Raw genomic sequence first — 18670 nt, 5'->3', positions numbered from 1 at the left:
TACTCCAGGGCTTGAGACAGGCTGGCCCTCCCCCTCCTTGGTGACTGCCCTCTCTTCGTCCTCAGTAACCTGGGCTATTTCCCCCTCCCTGGTTGGTGGTGAGGTGGCTTCCTTAAAGTTGCCTCCCTCCTCCCACCTTCCCCTGGGGGTTTGGCTGCGGGGTACAGCCTTGATAGGGTACTGGCCAACCACCAAATCCCGGCCCAATAACACTGGAACTGTTTGTTCCTTCATTACCCCACATTCAGAATAGGATTTACCTTCTTGTGGAGCCAAACCCCTGAACTGCTTTCGGGAGTGGTCTGGCCCCAGTTTAAACCTTTTAAATACAGTGGCTTTATAGGCTGCAAAAGTTATCCCCCCATCTTCCATAGGCATGCTGTAATAGATGGCTGAAAGCTCTCCAGTCAGGTTGCTACAGAGGTAAGACATATAGTCCTCCTCTGCAATCCCCCACTGTTTGGCTGCCCTCTCAAAGTTGGAGAGGTATGTGGAGGGGTCTTCTCCCTCCTTGTACACTGCAAAGTCTTTGGGGGTGACTTGGATCTCTTTGCTTAGTTCAGCTTCCAGACGTAGCGCCTCAAGCTCATGGCGACGTTGCTCTTCCTGTTCCCGTCTGCGGATCTCTGCTTCTTCCTGTCTGCGGATCGCATCCCTCTCTGCTTGTCGTTCCTCTCTCTCTCGTTCCTCCCGTCTGCGGACTGCATCCCTCTCTGCTTGTCGTTCCTCTCTCTCTCGTTCCTCCCGTCTGCGGACTGCATCCCTCTCTGCTTGTCGTTCCTCTCTCTCTCGTTCCGCCTCGATACGCATTCTTGCCAGTTCCAACTGTAGCCGCAAGGTTGCTTCTGACTGGGTGGGGGCCACTTTTGCAGGTGCCCCTGCATGCTCAAGATGCTCCAACAGGAGGACTTGCATATCTACTACAGTCAGGTTGTCACACTCCAGCTCTTGCTTTGCGCACTCTTCCTGGAGCTGTGGCTTTGTCATCTTCAGGATTTCCAGTTTCTTAGCACGCTCCATCCTAACTAGCTAAACTTTCCCTACTCCAGTTGACCCGAAAAGAAAACAAAACCGCTGTTGCTTCCTCTGGGTGCTTGCACGTATCAAAAAGCAAAAATGCCTGGCCAATCAAGTTCTCTGTTTGTTCTTATCCCACCGCTGCCGCCAAGTGTGGCGGAACCGGCCCGATTCTGCCTTCAGACCCGGTCCCGTCAGCTCCCTATTGAGTCGCCAACTCCTGGAGGGAGCTATTTCTCCTCCTGCCCCTTGGGCGCGCTGCCACCACCTGCTCAGTCCCGGGGTTCAGATTGAGAGGAACAGGACTCCCAATCCCCCTTTCCAGCTGTGAGGCTAGGCCTCCAGGTCCTCTGCCACCCTGCACTTGGGTTTCACAGAGACCTCAGCACTTCTTTGGGGCACCCCTGGAGGATTGGCACCTTATCCACCTGCATGCCTTCCCCCTTCCCCGGGGCCCCCTTTATAAAAACAGCGTGGTCTAAAGCGGTCTGGGGATCTAGGTGGTACAGAGATTAACTGCCAGCATTTAAAACAGAAAAAACATTTATTTAAAAGAGAAAAATATAGGAAAAGAAAAACACAAAACAAAAACAGTTGCATTTAAAAAGTTAGCACCGCACAGCACCGCACAGCAAAGCACAGCAAACAGCATAACAAAATAAAGGTGGTTTTTAAACGCATCGTACTGTCCCTGGTCTATACTTGATCTGCCTAAGAGAATGACTTACTTTGCCTTACTGCCTGGAGGCCTCATTTTCCTGAGCAGGCCTCCCCCACAGGCCGGAGCCCACAGGCCAGCAGCCTCCCTTCCCGAGCACCTGCTGCCAACTGAGAAACTCTTCCTGCCTAGCACATGGCAAGAACAACAGCCCTTCCTGCCTCTCTAGGAGACTTTCCCCCTAGCGTTGTTGGTTTGGCTCTGGAAGGGAGGGGGGGGGGAGTGAGGGGAAGGCTACAAAGCCGGCTGAATGGATTTACTGATCCCTGCCTTTTTGGATGAAGCACCAACACTCCCAGATGGCGTTTCTCCACATGTGCTATCGCCAATATGGCTGCATAAATTAAAAAAAAGCATTTCTTTTATGATTAATAGAGGATAAGTGGCTAGCACATTTAACTGGGTCAATAAGAAAGCTCTAAAATAATTTGGGACAGGCAAGCGGAAGGCATAAGAAAGCCATGATCTCTAGAAAGAGGTATTCCGAAAAATAAGGACAAGCGAATCCTGTGGGCGGAGGGTTATCAGTTTCTTGCATCATGCAGCCTGTGACTCCATAGCAAGATGGTTATGGAACCAACATAGAAAATGAGATTGTTTAAAGTGCTCTAGAGAGGGGAGATGTGATGCAAGAATATCTGGTATGTGAAGGGAATGGCAAAGACTTTTATGGAACTAAAGGCCTTCTTACTCTGACGTGGATATCCCAGGCCACTCTGATCTCATCAGATCTCAGAAGCTCAGCAGGATCAGCCCTGGCTAGTATTTGGATGAGAAACCTCCAAGTAATACCAGGGTCAGGATGTGGAGGGAGGCAGTGGCAAAATTACCTCTGAACGTCTCTTGCTTTGCACACCCCACGGTGGCCACCGTAAGTCAGCTGTGAATTGACAGCGCTTTCTGCCGCCAGCAAAGGATCTTCATAGTGATTCTTTCCAGAAAGGGAAATGATAAAGGTGAATAGTTGCCTGGAATTCCAAGTGCAAACTTTGCTAAAACCAGGCCTCATTTGGGGCAGGAGCTCACAGGAGCAGAGTTCCAGAACCTCTGCATTTTGTTGTGCTCTTTCTTTCTTAACCCCCCCCCCCCCCCCAAAAAAAAAACTTGCTTCTGGGCTCCATTGTTTAGACCCCCTGTGAGAATTTTTGCTGAACTCTTAAGATTTGACAAACTTCCTAATAGTTTCCTCTCAAAAAAATGGGAAAATAACCAAAACATATAAAGCAGACAGATGGAAATCATCATGCCACTGTGGCCACATAGTAGAAAGTAATTGAAAAAGTATGCTGGGAGTAAGGTTTGATTATGACAGTCATAATTCAAGAAGCATTTTAAGGTAGATGCTGAGCTAATATAGTTCAGTACACCTTTCAGTGATGTCTGATGTGTGGAATATGCAAATGAGTTGTGCTAATGAGCTCCAGCACCTCTTTTTCTATGAAATGACCCCTGGCTAAAACAATCTTGCAGGTACTCCTGTATATATTTATGATTTTGTGTCCCACTTCCCGATAAAGGGCTTGCAACAACCTGTGTTTGGGCTGCAGGAACTTTTATGGGGTATTAATCAACATGTCAGTGATCAGTAATGTATATTTTCAGTTAGGCAAATGGCTTTCATGTACTGGCTTTATTGATTTCTTGCCTTGAGTGTTGAAATAATTTGTCTTTTAATTACAAAAGGTTGCTACCCCTGATCCGAAGACACCATCTCATGGGGATTCATATGTGAATGTCTCTTTCAGGCTTGGCCTCGATAGAGATTGGGAGTGGCTAGCTCACCAAGGGAAAAATCAGTTCTGTGACACATTAAAGACTAATAAGTGCTTTATGACATGAGCTTTCATGGGTTAGAGCTATCCTTCCTGAGTAGATATAAATTACCTGCCTGCCATCTTCTTCTCACTTTGACCCAGAGAGAACTCCAGCTTTCTGGGTTATACCTCTGAGGATGCCAGTCACAGTTGCTGGCGAAACATCAGGTCTCACAACGCCAGGACCACAGCCACACAGCCCGGAAAATCTACAACAACTAAAGTATGCTTTGGCTCATGCAAACTGATGCTGCAGCATGCTCGTTGGTTGTGCCACAAGACTCTGATGATCTGGCCGTTAGAATTTCTCTGCCAAAAATAACTGCCCTTATCTGTGCTACCTGCCTTGCTTTGTCAGTTCATATCCACTGGGAGTGGGCCACTCAGATTGGAATGATTCTAGTCTTTCTCCCGACTCTTCTTTTCATTTGTGCCCTGCAGTTTAATATAATGCACCTGTTATCTTGGAATAGTGAGATTTCCAGGCTTCCCTTACAATCTCCCCTCTTCCCCGGGTGTGGATGCATTTGCTCACTGAGAGTAGCGCTTCCTGCACTGGACAGAGTGCATGCTTGCTCTTGAAAGCCTGCTGAAGTAATTACACGTGTTAGTCTTAAGGTCTGTCTGGTCTTCCAGGTGCCAGAGTCGAAGAATTCCTGTATGAAAAGCTAGACCGGAAAGTGCCCTCTCGAGTCACCAATGGAGAGCTCCTGGCGCAGTACATGATCGAGGCAGCCAACGACTTTGGCCCAGGGACTCCCTATGGTAAGTCAGAGGCAGGCTGGCTCTTGGTCCACCTTGCATGGTGCTTTGGAGAATCAAGGAAAGGCAATCTCTCCTCAGTGTTATCTGTAGGGAATGACAGATCTCTCTTCTCCCCAGGGTTGCTTGGTATATTCACAGGAAAGAGGGTAGGAAGAGCAGACAGAACTGGAATCATTTTTCTAAGTAAATACTGGAAGATCTAGAGCAGGGGTGTCAATCATGCGGCCTGGGGGCTGAACCAGGCCCTCAGAAGGCTCCTATCAGGCCCCCGAGCAATTGGCTGTCATCTGCTTCCTTCTCCCTCTCTCTTGCTTCCTGCTGCATCACAGCTTGCTTTGCAAGGCTTGCTCAATCACACAGGAGCTACAGAGCTAAGCCTCTATTTTCGCCATTGTCTGAGGCTCCTCCCTTGGGGAAGAAGAGCTTGCTTTGCTACTGAGCTACTGAGCCAAGCCTCTCTTCCTTCTATTGGCTGAGGCTCCTCCCCTCTCCCCCCCCCCCCCCAGTTCCCTGGGGAAGGAAGGAAAGAGCCAGAGCTTCCTTTGGCAATTCCCTGGATTCCATGGGAGCGATGCAAAGAAAGCACCCTTAAGACCAATGAGTGCTAATGTTTTAAGCATGTTTTATTTTAAGGTTTTTAAAAAAATAATACCTTTAATTGTGTCTGTGTCCTTTATAAAGTTTATATCTCCGCTAAAGGTAAAGATAGTCCCCTGTGCAAGCACCAGTCATTTTCGACTCTGGGGTGACGTCTCATCACGATGTTTTCACGGCAGACTTTTTAACGAGGTGGTTTGCCATTGCCTTCCCCAGTCATCTAACTTCCCCCCCAGCAAGCTGGGTACTCATTTTACCGACCTTGGAAAGATGGAAGGCTGAGTCAACCTGGAGCTGGCTACCTGAACCCAGCTTCCGCTGGGATTGAACTCAGGTTGTGAGCAGAGAGTTCGGACTATAGTACTGCAGCTTTACCACTCTGCACCACGGGGCTCTTTATATCACTGCTACCTAATCTTAAATAAGTACATATACAGCCTGGCCCGATATGTCAGATCTGGTCCTCATAACAAATGAGTTTGACACCCCTGATCTAGAGCACAGTGCATTGCTGTTGAAGGCACTGGTCTTTTCTCCTGTTGCTGCTGGTGTTTTGGGCCAGCCTCCTCTTGTGCAGTTCAGATGAAACCCAGCAGCTGTTCCTGAAAAGCAGTAAATACCTTGCTGGATTGCAGTAATGTAAGAGGGCCGAGAAACTGCTCAAACCTGGTAGAGCTGGCCTGAATTGCTCAGACCCAGAACACATTGCTGAATAAAGCAGCAAGTCACAAGAGACGGTGATCACAGACTTGGGGCTTTTAACTTGGAGATTTGTTTACTGATGGACTTCTATTTGATAATGATTAGTTCTTCTTTTATTTCTGCCAAATGTAGTTCTTTGTGGTATGCCATCTTTTCACTGATTCCAAGTTGCCCTGGAGACCAATTGGATTAAAAAAACAAAAATTAGGTACAGTTCTAAATCAAATCAAGCCTGGACTCTCCCTAGAAGCTAAAATGACTACACTTGAGGCTATTGTACTTTGGTTGCATTATGAGAAGGCAAGACTCACTGGAAAAGACAATAATGCTTGGAAAAATTAAAGACAGTTGGACAAGAGGAAGATTCAACAGGAGGTGATGGAGTCAGTCAAGGAAGCCACAAGGGCCCTCAGTCTGAAGACTTGACAAAGGCTGTTAATGATCAGACATTTTGGAGGGCATTAATTCATAGATTGGCCAGAAGCTGGCAATGACTCGATGGCACTTCACACACACAGTTGTTTTTTTTTTTAATGAGGTAAAGTTGGTGTGGTGAAGAACTATTGTGGAGATAGTGGTTAGTGTCAGATGTTCGAGACCCAGGTTCGAATCCCCATTCTGCCATGGAACTTCACTGAGGAGAGAGAGCTAGCGTAACTCTTTGAAGACTGGTTCTGTTCACTGACTCATGAATCAGTTTTTGGCCGCAGAAGAAACCACTTCTGACACCAGCAGAGCCGATCTCATGCAGTTGAGGTCAGAAGGAGCCAAGAGAGCAGCCTTCGTGTGTTGAAGGTTCCTGGTTCAGCATTTCCAGTTTACAGATGTTGGGTAGCAGAAGTGTTAAGAAGACCTTTCTCTGCCCAAAACCCTCGGCAGCCTGCTGGTCAAAAGTATGTGATGCTGAGCTGAGTGAACCAGTTGATAACACGCTTTGGTGTTCATTTTATTTCATCTGCATAATTTATGCAGCTGATTCAAATCCAGTAGCATCTTAGAGAACAAACAAGACTTTTGGAGTATAAGCTTTTGAGAGTCTGTCATCCATCTGTCTGTCATCTTCCATCTTGCCTTAAGCAGAAGTTAGAATCAAAAATGATTTAAAGCTTTTGAAAGTCACAGCTTCCTTTGTCAGACATGAGTAGAAAATGGGAGCTTTGATTCTCCAAAGCTTGGGCCCTGAAAATCTTGCCGGTCTCAAATCTGCAATCCACACGGCTTCTCTCAAATACATGCAAGTTGCTTTAATTATCACCTAATTTAGGTGGCTGTGATGCGGTGCTGGGCTTGGGTCGCTCACTTTTCTGCAGACCCCCTTCACTTGTGCAGTTTGAGTTCTAAAACCTTTCCAGGACTGGCCACCCAGCATTACCATATATGATTCTCTGGTTGTCTTCCCTGAATGCCCAGGCTAAACGGTTTAGGTCAGAACGGCAAGTTTGGCAGATCTGGATATGCCCCTGTGCTGGGATTCCAAACATGCTTGTTGCACTATGGGGAAAAGGGCCAGCAGAGGAGAGGTTGGCAGAGGACAGAAAAAGAGCACGCCATCCTCAGATGCATTTGCCGTTTCCCCAGTTCAGACCGCTTTGCAGTATTGTGCTGTCCGGGTTCTGCTGGAAGTAGCTCTGTGGCTTTCAGTTCAAAGACAAAACTTCACTGTGTGGGGAGGGGTTGTGGCTCAGTAGTAAAGCCCTCTGTTTTCCATGCAGAAGCTCCCAGATTCAATCCCTGGAATCTCCAAGTACAGGGGTGGGCCAGACTTGTTTCATGTAAGAGCCACATAGAATAAATGTCAGATGTTTTGAGAGCCACAAGACAGGAAAGCAAGCAGGCAAGCCAATAGATGGGAGAGGGGAGGAAGCAACGACCTTTAAATGAATTCTCCGAGCCGCTGGCTTGGCTTGGAGAAGTGATTTAAAGAGACAAAGGCCTTCTCCAAGGCAGGCAAAACGGGATGGTGGGGGCTTCGAGAGCTGCACAATATGTGCAAAAGAGCCACATGTGGCTCCTGAGCCGCAGTTCGGCCACCCCTGTCCAGGTAAAAGAACTGGGCAGCAGGTGATGGGAAAGACCTCTGCCTGAGACCTGGAGAGCCACTGCCAGTCTGAGCAGACAATACTGACTTGGATGGACCCAGGATCCGATTCAGTAGAAGGCAGCTTTGTGTGTTCATGTGCTGTTCAGTGCTTCTGTGAATAGTGGCCTGGTTTAAATGGCACATGCTTGCTCTCCTCCTTTTCTTCCACATGATAAAGGAGCAAGGTTATAGTTTCCTTGTCCACCCATCTAGGAGACCTGTCTCTCTTCCAAGGCCTCTGAGTGTCCACTGATTGTGTATCGTTTTCATTAGTGTGTACGTGCGTAAAATCTAATGCATTCTAACTCAAATTGTGCTATCCATTCCTGCCCCTCCCCTCCCCTCCCCTCCAGCATATGAGTTGTTCTGTTCAAACCTCCACATACCAGCTTCTGCGCTCTGTCCAAATATTGCACCCACGTACGGACATCTGGTGACTTCATATGTGGGTGTGCTGAGTGGGCAGGGAAAGCACACTTTGCGTGTGGCGGGAGAATCGAGACCGTTGTCCCGGCTGAACTTGTAAGCTCCTTTTTAAAGTCAGGGTTGGCCTCTTTGGTTTGTAAAATGCCGTGAAGTAGTGGAGCTTAAAAGTAAAAATAACTCTTTACAGGTCTGGTAGTAACACATTTCTTGTTGCTGCTGGGCCTAATCAGGCGGGCTCTCCCAGCTCCCCAGTTCCATGGGCGGCTTCATTATAATGCAACAAAATCCTCTCTGGCTGAAGCACAACTGTGCCCTTTTAGAAACTTGAGACAATCGTGCTGTTTTCTAATGAATTCCGCAGTAGGCTTGCAGTGCTGCGGAGTCCATTAACTTAATGTATAGGAAACATAACCCTACGACAAGGAGGACCTCTCTAAAACGGAGAGACGTGGGTTGCATAGCCACCCGCAGAGCTTTGTAGAACGACTCCTACTCGGAAGGCTGCGTTGTGTTGCAATCCCACCACGGAAGCTGAATTCAGCTTCCAAATATGATTGCCTTTTTCTGAATAGCGTGGATTATGGGGGCATTATTATTATTATTTGGTAAATTAATATTCTGCCCTTTCCCAGGTGGGCTCAGGGTGAATTGCATCCAGATAAAACCAGTCACATACAATAAAATCAATACAACGCAATTAAAACAACAACAGTCCTATATATTATGGAGATATTCTCGGTGTAGCTCCCCGAAGGTTCATTTGGAGATGCCCAGTAGCTTGGGGTGGCTGAGGCATCCTCTCTCTTCGTTTTCCCTTCCCCATTTCACTAGCAGAAGGAGGCGGAGTTATGCAAAATGAAATTAGACAAATATACTTTAAATATCTGGCAGAATTTAAGTAGATTATCAGCATCTGCTCGGGCTGCTCGGGCCGGCCCTCGACTCTGTCTGGAATCCCAGGCAAGGGTAACTTCTGGTGCCCCCCACACCAATAATGTCAACAAGTCACATGGAGAGGCACCCAATTTTGTGCCGCGCCCTAGGCGATTGCCTAGTTTGCCTAGGGGCAGGGCCAGCCCTGTCTGCAGCTACAGCCGTGAAGGTGTATGGATCTGTAGCCCTTTCCCTGTCTGCCGAGTTCTAGGTATTTCACCCACCTTCTCAAAATCAATTGCAGACCCAGTTGCAAACTGTGGCCTCTGTAATCGTTGCTTGCAAGCTCACCGGCGCTGCGCCCATTGGACACCAGTCCGTTCTCTCTGCTCTGATGCTCTTCAATTTGATTATGCTGCTTCTTGCAAATTCACCGCAGCCCCCGGCTCAGCTAATGATCTCTCTCGTCTGTCCTGTAATTGTTTGGTGAGCAGAGGTTGCCCTGGGCACTGTTTTCGTTCTCTGGCCTGGTAGAAACAACTGCAGTGGAAATCTGCACAAGTGGGAGGATAATCGCAAGCTTACGTAGGCCTGATACTATGGGGCAGAATCAGAAATCACTGGAAGTGAGATTGTGATTAGAGACAAACAGGTTATAATATTCAGGGCTTTTTTTGTGTATGCATATGAGGCCACACACCCCGGATGTAGCCAGTCCTTCAAGAGCTTACAGTAGGCCCTGCGCAAAAAGCCCTGTAAACCCTTGGAGGATTGGCTACATCAGGGGGTGTGGCCTAATATGCAAAGGAGTTCCTGCTACCAAAAAAGCCCTGTATTTCAGGTATAGTTGTCTAAAGAAGGGCAGGGTTTTGCTTGGTTCAGATGCAGACAGACGTAGAGCAGGTGGGCAGAGAGGGGACTGGTTGGCCCATCCAAGACCAGCAGTTTGCTCTCCTGGCCTCCTCTAAAAAGGGAGAAGCAGTTCTAGAGTTTAGCAAAGCAAGTTTGTATTTTGAATGGTAAACAAGCACATCTTGAAATCATATACGAAAGCTGTAAAACAGCCAGGTAAACCAATAATCAAAGACTTCATAAGTCAGCACGATCTGTTTACAAACCTGTCAGTCGAAAAAAAAAGAAGCAGAAGAAAACATACTTTTATAATCCGTCTGCCTTTGTGTGATGTAGAGTTTGAATATCAGATTGCATCTGGATTGGTAACGTCCTTTTTTCAAAGCAGAATCGCAGAACGCGAGTCCTTTTATCTTTCCAAATCACTGCCGTATCCAAGGGATGGTGTCTTGCCTCCCTTGCCTAGCAAAGATCACTCTGGCAGCTGTAATCAAATTCAGGTATTACTAGGAAACGTTGGAAGGCATCAGAAGAAGAAGAAGAAGATATTGGATTTATATCCCGCCCTCCACTCCGAAGAGTCTCAGAGCGGCTCACAATCTCCTTTACCTTCCACCCCCACAACAGACACCCTGTGAGGTGGGTGGGGCTGGAGAGGGCTCTCACAGCAGCTGCCCTTTCAAGGACAACTTCTGCCAGAGCTCTGGCTGACCCAAGGCCATTCCAGCAGGTGCAAGTGGAGGAGTGGGGAATCAAACCCGGTTCTCCCAGATAAGAGTCCGCACACTTAACCACTACACCAAACTGGCTCTCAGGGAAAAGAGATTCAACCTGAGATGAACTGACTCCATCCACGCCCTCCGTTTTGTGATACCTGAGCAAGGCTGTTAAGGATAGGATATTTTGGAGGTCACTAATTCAGGGGTGGCCAACGGTAGCTCTCCAGATGTTTTTTTGCCTACAACTCCCATCAGCCCCAGCCATCAGTCATGCTGGCTGGGGCTGATGGGAGTTGTAGGCAAAAAACATCTGGAGAGCTACCGTTGGCCACCCCTGCACTAATTCATAGGGTCGAATTAGTCTCTGTCTGTCTCTCTCTCCGTCCCTCTCTCTCTCTCACACACACACTCATACACACACTCACTCTCTCTCACACAAAAACAAAATGATAACAAAATTTTCTGGGGATTGCTGAGGCATAGTGTAACAACAACACTTGTGGTTTAAGTAGAACCTCAACTCTCATTCCTTTTTTTTAATAAAACCATTTTTATCTTTCCAGTTTTTTTTTTGTTTGGACATTCACTGATATACCACATAAGGAGAAAATGTACCAGAGGTGGTTTAAAGCACTAACTAACCCTGTGATGAGCATGGTACATTTGGGCCAGCCTTCTTGGAGCAAGAGGCCCCTGGGACATGGTTTTCAGAGGGTAGCTGGGACAGTCTGCAGTGGAACGCCTGTATTCAGGTCCAGCTGCACTTTAAAGACCAGCAGGGGGGTGTTACGAGCTCTCAAGAGTCAAAGCTCCCTTCATGGACTGCAAAGTTGCACTGAGAAAGAAGATCCAGGAATACCTACAAAACCTGCAGACATCATTTGGTACATCATATCTGAGGTCTTTACTCCATTCTATTTGGATTTTTTCATCTTACTTCCATATCTAATGACAGAGTCAATTAAAGGTCGTAGAATCAGAGTGGGAACGGGCCTCCAGGGTCATCTAGTCCAGCCCCCCTGCACGATGCAGGAGATTCACAAATACCTCCCCACTCACACTCATGTGGAGCCCCTGACTGCCACCTTTCCTGGTGCCTGACAGCCATTTTTAGAAAAATGGGGAGGGTCAGGTGGTACTTTTGTCCCAGCCAAGGTTTTCACTGGGAATTGGAGATTCATTTGCTTGGGCAGGTTTTTGTTAAATTGCTTGGGCAGCAGCTGCCGCCATAGCAAACGGATCATGTGACTGAAGGTAAGCTGCGGAAGCCATCTTGTGGCTGGCTCCGCCTCCTGCAGTGGCCATCTTGTGGCTGTGCCCACTACCTTGTGTCAGAATTCAAAAGATGCCCACAGGCTCAAAAAGGATGGAGACCCCCCTGGGTGTTAAGTAAAGAAATACCTTAGAACACACATTCTTGTTTCCCTGTTTCTTTTCAGAGCTCATAACACCCTTGCCCCTACCCTCAGGTTCCTTATTTTGGACTTAGAGGTCAAGACAGTGTTAGATTTTTACGGTGAAGGGGGTTTGTAGGCACTCCAGAGGGCAGGGATGTCGAATTCATTTGTTAGAAGGGCTGGAGCTGACACAAAGGGGACTTCGTGGGGCCAGGCCTTGCAACTTTGCTTCCTGCTACAGCCGGCAAAGACCAGGCAGGAAGATCAGGGAACTTTGTCAGCCTTGGAGCATCAAAGGGTGAGGGCAGGAGGGGTGAGAAAAGAGCCTTGTGGGCCTGATTAAAGTCCTGGGTCAGTTCCGGCCCATGGGCAGTACATTTGACACCCCATGAGTGTGAGTGGGGAGGCCTTCCCTACTCTATTTCAGCTTACAGCCAAATGTTGGAAATGCAGTGCCAAGGGGACACGGTGTAGAACAGGGGTGTTAAATGTGCGGTCCGGGGTCCGAATCAGACCCCCATCAGGCCCCCAAGCAACTAACTGTCATCTGCTTCCTTCTCCCTATATCTTGCTTCCTTCTGCATCACAGTTTGCTTTGCAAGGCTTGCACAGGAGCTACAGAGCAAAACCTCTATTTCCTCCATTGGCTGAGGCTCCTTTCTTGGGGAGGAGGCAGAGCTTGCTTTGCCAGGTTTTCTCAATCCCACAGCAGAGCTACTGAGTCAAGCCTCCTGGTCCTCTGGGGGAAGGAAGGAAAGAGCCAGAGCTTCCTTTGCCCGGTTCCCTGGATCCCACGTGGGAGAAATATAAAGAAAGCACCTTTAAGAGCAATGAGTGCTAATGTTTTAAGCATGCTTTATTTTAAGGCTTTAAAAAAAACCCACTTTAATTGTGTTTGTGTCCTTTATAAAGTTTATATCTCTGCTACCTAAAATAACTACACTCATGGCCCAACCCGACATGGCCGGCCCTACAAGGTCTCATTTATGTCAGATCCGGCTCTCAAGAAATGAGTTTGATACCCCCAGTAGAACTCTTGGTGGAAGAGCTGCCAGCCTGCATGAGCCAGGGGATCTATAGCCCTGCCTTCCGCTGGTGTCTTCCAGCTGGCAAGGAAGAGGATTGATAGACAATGCTAAACTCACAGCCTGCCCAGCTCTGCTTCTCCTTGGGTGGGGAGGTGGAGCAGGGTGTCTGTTCAGCTACCTGATGTTGTGATGTGTGTTTGGGTTACCTTGCAGGAAAGACCCTCATCAAAGTCGGGGAAACCGAGAGGCGCCTGGGAGGAGCCGAGCGAGATTTCATCCACTCCGCATCCGTCAACTTCCTGAGTCCTTTGCGCAACTTCCTGGAGGGAGACTGGAGAACCATTTCTGTAAGTGGGGGGTGGGTGGTGGTGGTGCTGAAGGGGAAGCTGCTGGGCTGTGTAATGTGGCTGGACAAAAGGCCAACTGCTGACCGGTTTTCACTCGACACCTGCTAGAAAATCTGCCAAGAATGGTGAGAGCAGGTTGGCTTTACTCTGCCCCAGTAAGGCACGGCTGATTCTCTAAGCGAGCATTCAGAATTTATCAGCTGATAATGTAGAGAGCCCGTGGCACAGAGTGGTAAAGCTACTGCATTGCAGTCAGAGCCTTCTGCTCACGACCTGAGTTCGATCCCGGCAGAAGCTGGGTTCAGGTGGTCAGCTCGAGGCTGACTCAGCCTTCCATCTTTCCGAGGTCAGTAAAATGAGTCCCCAGCTTGCTGGGGGGAAAGTGTAAAAGACTGAGGAAGGCAATGGCAAACCACCCCGTAAAAAGTCTGCCATGAAAGCAACGTCACCCCAGAGTCGGAAATGTCTGGTGCTTGCACAAGGGACTGCCTTTACCTTTTTTTTTTTAATGTAGAGCAGGGGTGGCCAAACTGTGGCTCGGGAGCCACATGTGGCTCTTTCACGCATACTGTGCGGCTCTCGAAGCCCCCACTGCCTGGTCAGAGGGCTTGGAAAAGGCATTTAAAGTCACTTTGTTTGCATCTCTCCTTCCTTCCTGCTCTCATACACCTGTCGTTCCTGTCTTGCGGCTATCAAACATCTGATGTTTATTCTATGTGGCTCTTATGTTAAGCAAGTTTGGCCACCCCTGATGTAGAGCAGAGAGAGTGAGCTGGGATCTGAGTGGTCCCTGGATCTAATCTGATTTCTGCTGCAAAATGTAGACGGGAGCCTTGGGTGAGCTCAGTCCTTGCCTCGGTTCCCATCTGCAGTACTGGAATAATAATCCTATTCAGGGTGGTTTTTAAAGGATCGCAACACGGTAAGAGTGCTTAGAATACCAGTAGTGCTATATAAACATGAAGCATTAATTAAGGTTATTTAACACTGATTTGTTAAGGCAAATGTCCAGGAGCTCAAACCTGAACCCCGTGGGTCTGTAGGGCAAATGCGCACAAGCGATCAGACTGTTTTTAAAAAGATTTAATAAAGTTGATTTCAGATTGAATCAATTAGGAAAATGTATTAAACAGCCAACACATAACTCTAAAATCACACAGCAAGAAAATAAGAAAAACTAGCTTAACAGTCTTAACCCTCTTAGAGCTTGCATTAGATGGCACGAACCTTAATCCCAAATTCAGAGGCCCAAGGCTCTGCCGTTGTCAACAGAATTTTAGTTTTTGGTCCAGCAGTGTCAGTTGAGGATGACGTTCAATCAGAACATGCTCTCTGGAGAAGATTAAGAAAAATTACCTCATCACCAGTGTTCCCCTTAAGTGGAGTTAGCGTGTGCTAGCTCACAGATTTTTAGCCTCCAGCTCTCACATTTTTGTGTTAGCTCAGGAAGGAGGACCCCAGAGCACACTAATTGATGCAGTAGCTCACAACTTGAATGCCAGCAGCTCACAAAGCAGAATTTTTGCTCACAAGACTCTGCAGCTTAGAGGGAACATTGCTCATCACCCCTAGCTCTCCTCCCCACAGGTTCTCATGAGAAGCTGATCATGCCACCTTCTTTTGGCCTTGAAGGTAACAACTGTACAAGTTGAGAGTCCAATTAGTAACACCTGCAGGGTGAGCAAAGCCCATTAATACTCACTTTAACCTGGCGGGGAGGGGACTAAGTGAGCCCTCTTGCTATGTGTGTTTCAAAATACTGGTGGGCTGTGAGGCTTGTAGTTATAGAAAATGCCTCTTTCTGCTGTGACATATCTCCACCCCTGCCTGGCATACATAACTGTGGTTGCATTAAGACAGGGGTGTCAAACTAATTTGTTATGAGGGCCGGATCTGACACAAATGAGACCTTGTAGGGCTGGGCCATGTCGGGGCGGATCATGTGTGTATTTAAGATTAGGTAGCACTCGTTGGTCTTAAAGGTGCTTTCTTTGTATTTCTCCCATGGGAACCAGGGAACTGGGTAAAGGAAGCTCTGGCTCTTTCCTTCCTTCCCTAGGGGACTGGAGGGAGCCTTAGAAGGAAGAGAGGCTTGGCTCAGTAGCTCTGTTTTGCAATTGAGAGAGCCTGGCAAAGTAAGCTATTCTTAGTCCCTTCCTTCCCAAGGTAGGAGCCTCAGCCAATTGAGAAAATAAAGGTTTTGCTCTGTAGCTCCTGTGCGATTGAGCAAGCCTTGCAAAGCAAGCTGTGATGCAGAAGGAAGCAAGAGACAGGGAGAAGGAAGCAGATGACAGCCAGTTGCTCGGGGGCCTGTTACGAGCCCTCCGAGGGCCTGATTCGGCCCCCAAACTGCATGTTTGACACTCCTGCATTAAGATGTCAGAGTAAACCTTGGCTTATCAATTCCGATCAAACCCTGGTTCCATAACCATGCGTGAGTGCAGGTGGTCCAACCAACTGGGGTTTGTTAGTTGGCTCCAGACCAGGATTTCAAACCAGTTTGTATTAAGCGAGTGTGTTATGTGGGACTTCACAAACTGCAGCCTTCGAATAGCAGTGCTACCTTCCCACTGAGAGGTGGAGAGAGGAAGCAAGGAAAAAACACGGACCAGGCTTTGTTACTTGCGTCTGTCAAATTAATCAAAGTTCGCCACACAACTTGCAGTGTGAAAAAGCCAGGGCTTCCTGATACAGCATGTGTGTTGTCTTAACAGATAGATAACACAGAGCCAAACTCGCAATTTCCGTCATTGAAAGACCCACAGGGCTGCTTTATGTAAGGCCGGCCATGCTGCTAGGCAATTGTCTAGGGTGCTGGCCTTCTGGGGGTGCCAAATGGAGCAATCCCCCATGTGGCTTGGTGGCGTTATGAGTGCAGGTGGGGGGCACCAGAAGTTAGCCTTACCTAGGGTGCCAGACAGTCTAGAGGCGGCCCTGGTTTTATGCCCTGTTCACCAGCATAAACACACATAATACAATAGCTCTGGTATCACCTTTTGATTTACAGGCATGTTAGAACCCACCACTGTTGAACCTTCGCCCTCCCTCGTCATCTGGAGTGAGGGGAATGACTGCATAAAACCAGGGCTTTTTTTGTAGCAGGAGTTCCTTTGCATATTAGGCCATACCTTCCTGAGAGCCGGTTTGGTGTAGTGGTTAAGAAGAAGAATTGCAGATTTATAGCCCGCCCTTCTCTCTGAAGCAGAGACTCAGAGCGGCTTACAATCTCCTCTATCTTCTCCCCCCACAACAGACGCCCTGTGAGGTGGGTGGGGCTGAGAGGGCTCTCACAGCAGCTGCCCTTTCAAGGACAACCTCTGCCAGAGCTTTGGTTGACCCAAGGCCGTTCCAGCAGCTGTAGGTGGAGGAGTGGGGAATCAAACCCGGTTCTCCCAGGCCCAGGTCACAGCAGTTGCGCAATCTTCGTTTCATCATCTTCGGCAGGTCGAACAGCTAGCTTCCTATCTGAGCTCCCCCCCCCCCATGACTTAGCTACAGCGATCCATGCAACGGTCACTTCCAGATTGGACTACTGTAACTCGCTTTACGCAGGCTTGCCCCTGAGGCTGATTCGGAAACTCCAACTGGTGCAAAATGCAGCTGCACGGCTAATAACTGGACTGCCTTTACGGGCAGGCAGTCAGCCGATGCTGTGCACATTGCACTGGTTACCAATTAAGAACATAAGAACATAAGAGAAGCCATGTTGGATCAGGCCAACGGCCCATCAAGTCCAACACTCTGTGTCACACAGTGGCAAAAAATTTTATATACACACATACACTGTGGCTAATAGCCACTGATGGACCTGTGCTCCATATTTTTATCTAAACCCTTCTTGAAGGTGGCTATACTTGTGGCCGCCGCCACCTCCTGTGGCAGTGAATTCCACATGTTAATCACCCTTTGGGTGAAGAAGTACTTCCTTTTATCCGTTTTAACCTGTCTGCTCAGCAATTTCATCGACTGCCCACGAGTTCTTGTAGTGTGAGAAAGGGAGAAAAGTACTTCTTTCTCTACTTTCTCCATCCCATGCATTATCTTGTAAACCTCTATCATGTCACCCCGCAGCCGACGTTTCTCCAGGCTAAAGAGTCCCAAGCGTTTCAACCTTTCTTCATAGGGAAAGTGCTCCAGCCCTTTAATCATTCTAGTTGCCCTTCTCTGGAGCAGGCAATTGAGTACCGAATCCGCTTCAAGGTTTTAGTATTGACCTTTAAATCCTGACGTGGCCTGGGACCGACATACTTGCGGGACCGCCTCTCCCCATATGAGCCCCAAAGACTGTTGCGATTGGCCAACTAATATCTTCTGGCCATCCCCGGCCCAAGGGACGTCTGGCCTTCCTCGACCAGGGCCGGGGCTTTTTCGGCTCTGGCCCCAGCCTGATGGAATCAGCTCCCTGTGGAGATCCGGGCCCTACTGGATTTACTTCCGTTTCGTAGGGCCTGCAAGACGGAGCTGTTTCGCCAGGCCTTCGGTTGAGGCAGGCAGACGTCCCTTCATTCTTATGCCATCTATTGCCCTCCCCCGCAATGGGCTATAAAATTACAACGAGCCGGAATATCTGTTTTACCTAAAATATGTGGCTGCCCACCTGTGTATATTTTTTGTAGCTTTGTTTTATTGGTATATGATTGAGTCATTACTGTATTTTAATCGTTTTATTACGACTGTGATCCGCCCTGGGCCCGTATGGGAAAGGGCAGAATATAAATTGACCAAATAAAATAAAAAAATAAACAAGAGTCCACGCATTTTACCACTACACCAAACTCTCTTAAGTGTGTGGACTCTTATCTGGGAGAACCGGGTTTGATTCCCCACTCCTCCACCTACAGCTGCTGGAATGGCCTTGGGTCAGCCATATCTCTGGCAGAGGTTGTCCTTAAAAGGGCAACTGCTGTGAGAGCCTCTGAGCTCTAACCCACCTCAGAGGGTGTCTGTTATGTGGGGAGAAGATAGGGGAGATTGTAAGCCACTTAGTCTCTGATTCAGAGAGAAGGGCAGGGTATAAATCTGCAGTCGTCTTCTGATGTAGGCAATCCCCCAAGAGCTTACAGGGCTCTTCGTACGGGGCCTACTGTAAGCACTTGGAGGATTGGCTACATCAGGGGGTGTGGCCTAATATGCAAATGAGTTCCTGCTACAAAAAAAGCCCCACATAAAACTTAGTTTAATCTTTGGCCTATAGTAGCAATGAAACTGTCTCCATTGCTAAAGAAGCTGCCTGCTTTCCAGGAACATGGGACAAGTACCGTTGGGAGCAGAAGGGAGACAGTGCCTCTTGAGCCACTGTATTTCTGAGCTATACCTGGTGCAAATGCAAGCTTGC

The 18670-nt window shown here is 48.1% G+C and overlaps 1 protein-coding gene across 8 annotated transcripts in view; it reads left to right on the top strand.

The window, feature by feature from the left end:
- Positions 1-18670, top strand: part of SH3GLB2 (SH3 domain containing GRB2 like, endophilin B2) — a 99811-nt gene that overhangs the window by 55575 nt on the left and 25566 nt on the right. For 4 of the 8 annotated variants that reach the window (XM_060250544.1, XM_060250543.1, XM_060250540.1 and 1 more), the window contains exons 3-4: positions 4186-4314; positions 13202-13335. In XM_060250544.1, coding sequence (XP_060106527.1) covers positions 4186-4314; positions 13202-13335 — 263 coding nt within the window. Of the gene's footprint in view, positions 1-4167; positions 4315-13201; positions 13336-18670 lie in introns of all 8 variants that reach the window. The other 4 variants (XM_060250542.1, XM_060250535.1, XM_060250541.1 and 1 more) reach the window with 1 other exon arrangement.

The sequence above is a fragment of the Heteronotia binoei genome, chromosome 12 (genome assembly GCF_032191835.1).
Source record: "Heteronotia binoei isolate CCM8104 ecotype False Entrance Well chromosome 12, APGP_CSIRO_Hbin_v1, whole genome shotgun sequence".
NCBI classification, from domain to species: domain Eukaryota; kingdom Metazoa; phylum Chordata; class Lepidosauria; order Squamata; family Gekkonidae; genus Heteronotia; species Heteronotia binoei.
Note: the sequence above shows the minus strand (reverse complement) of the source record. Positions and strands in the feature narration are given on the sequence as shown.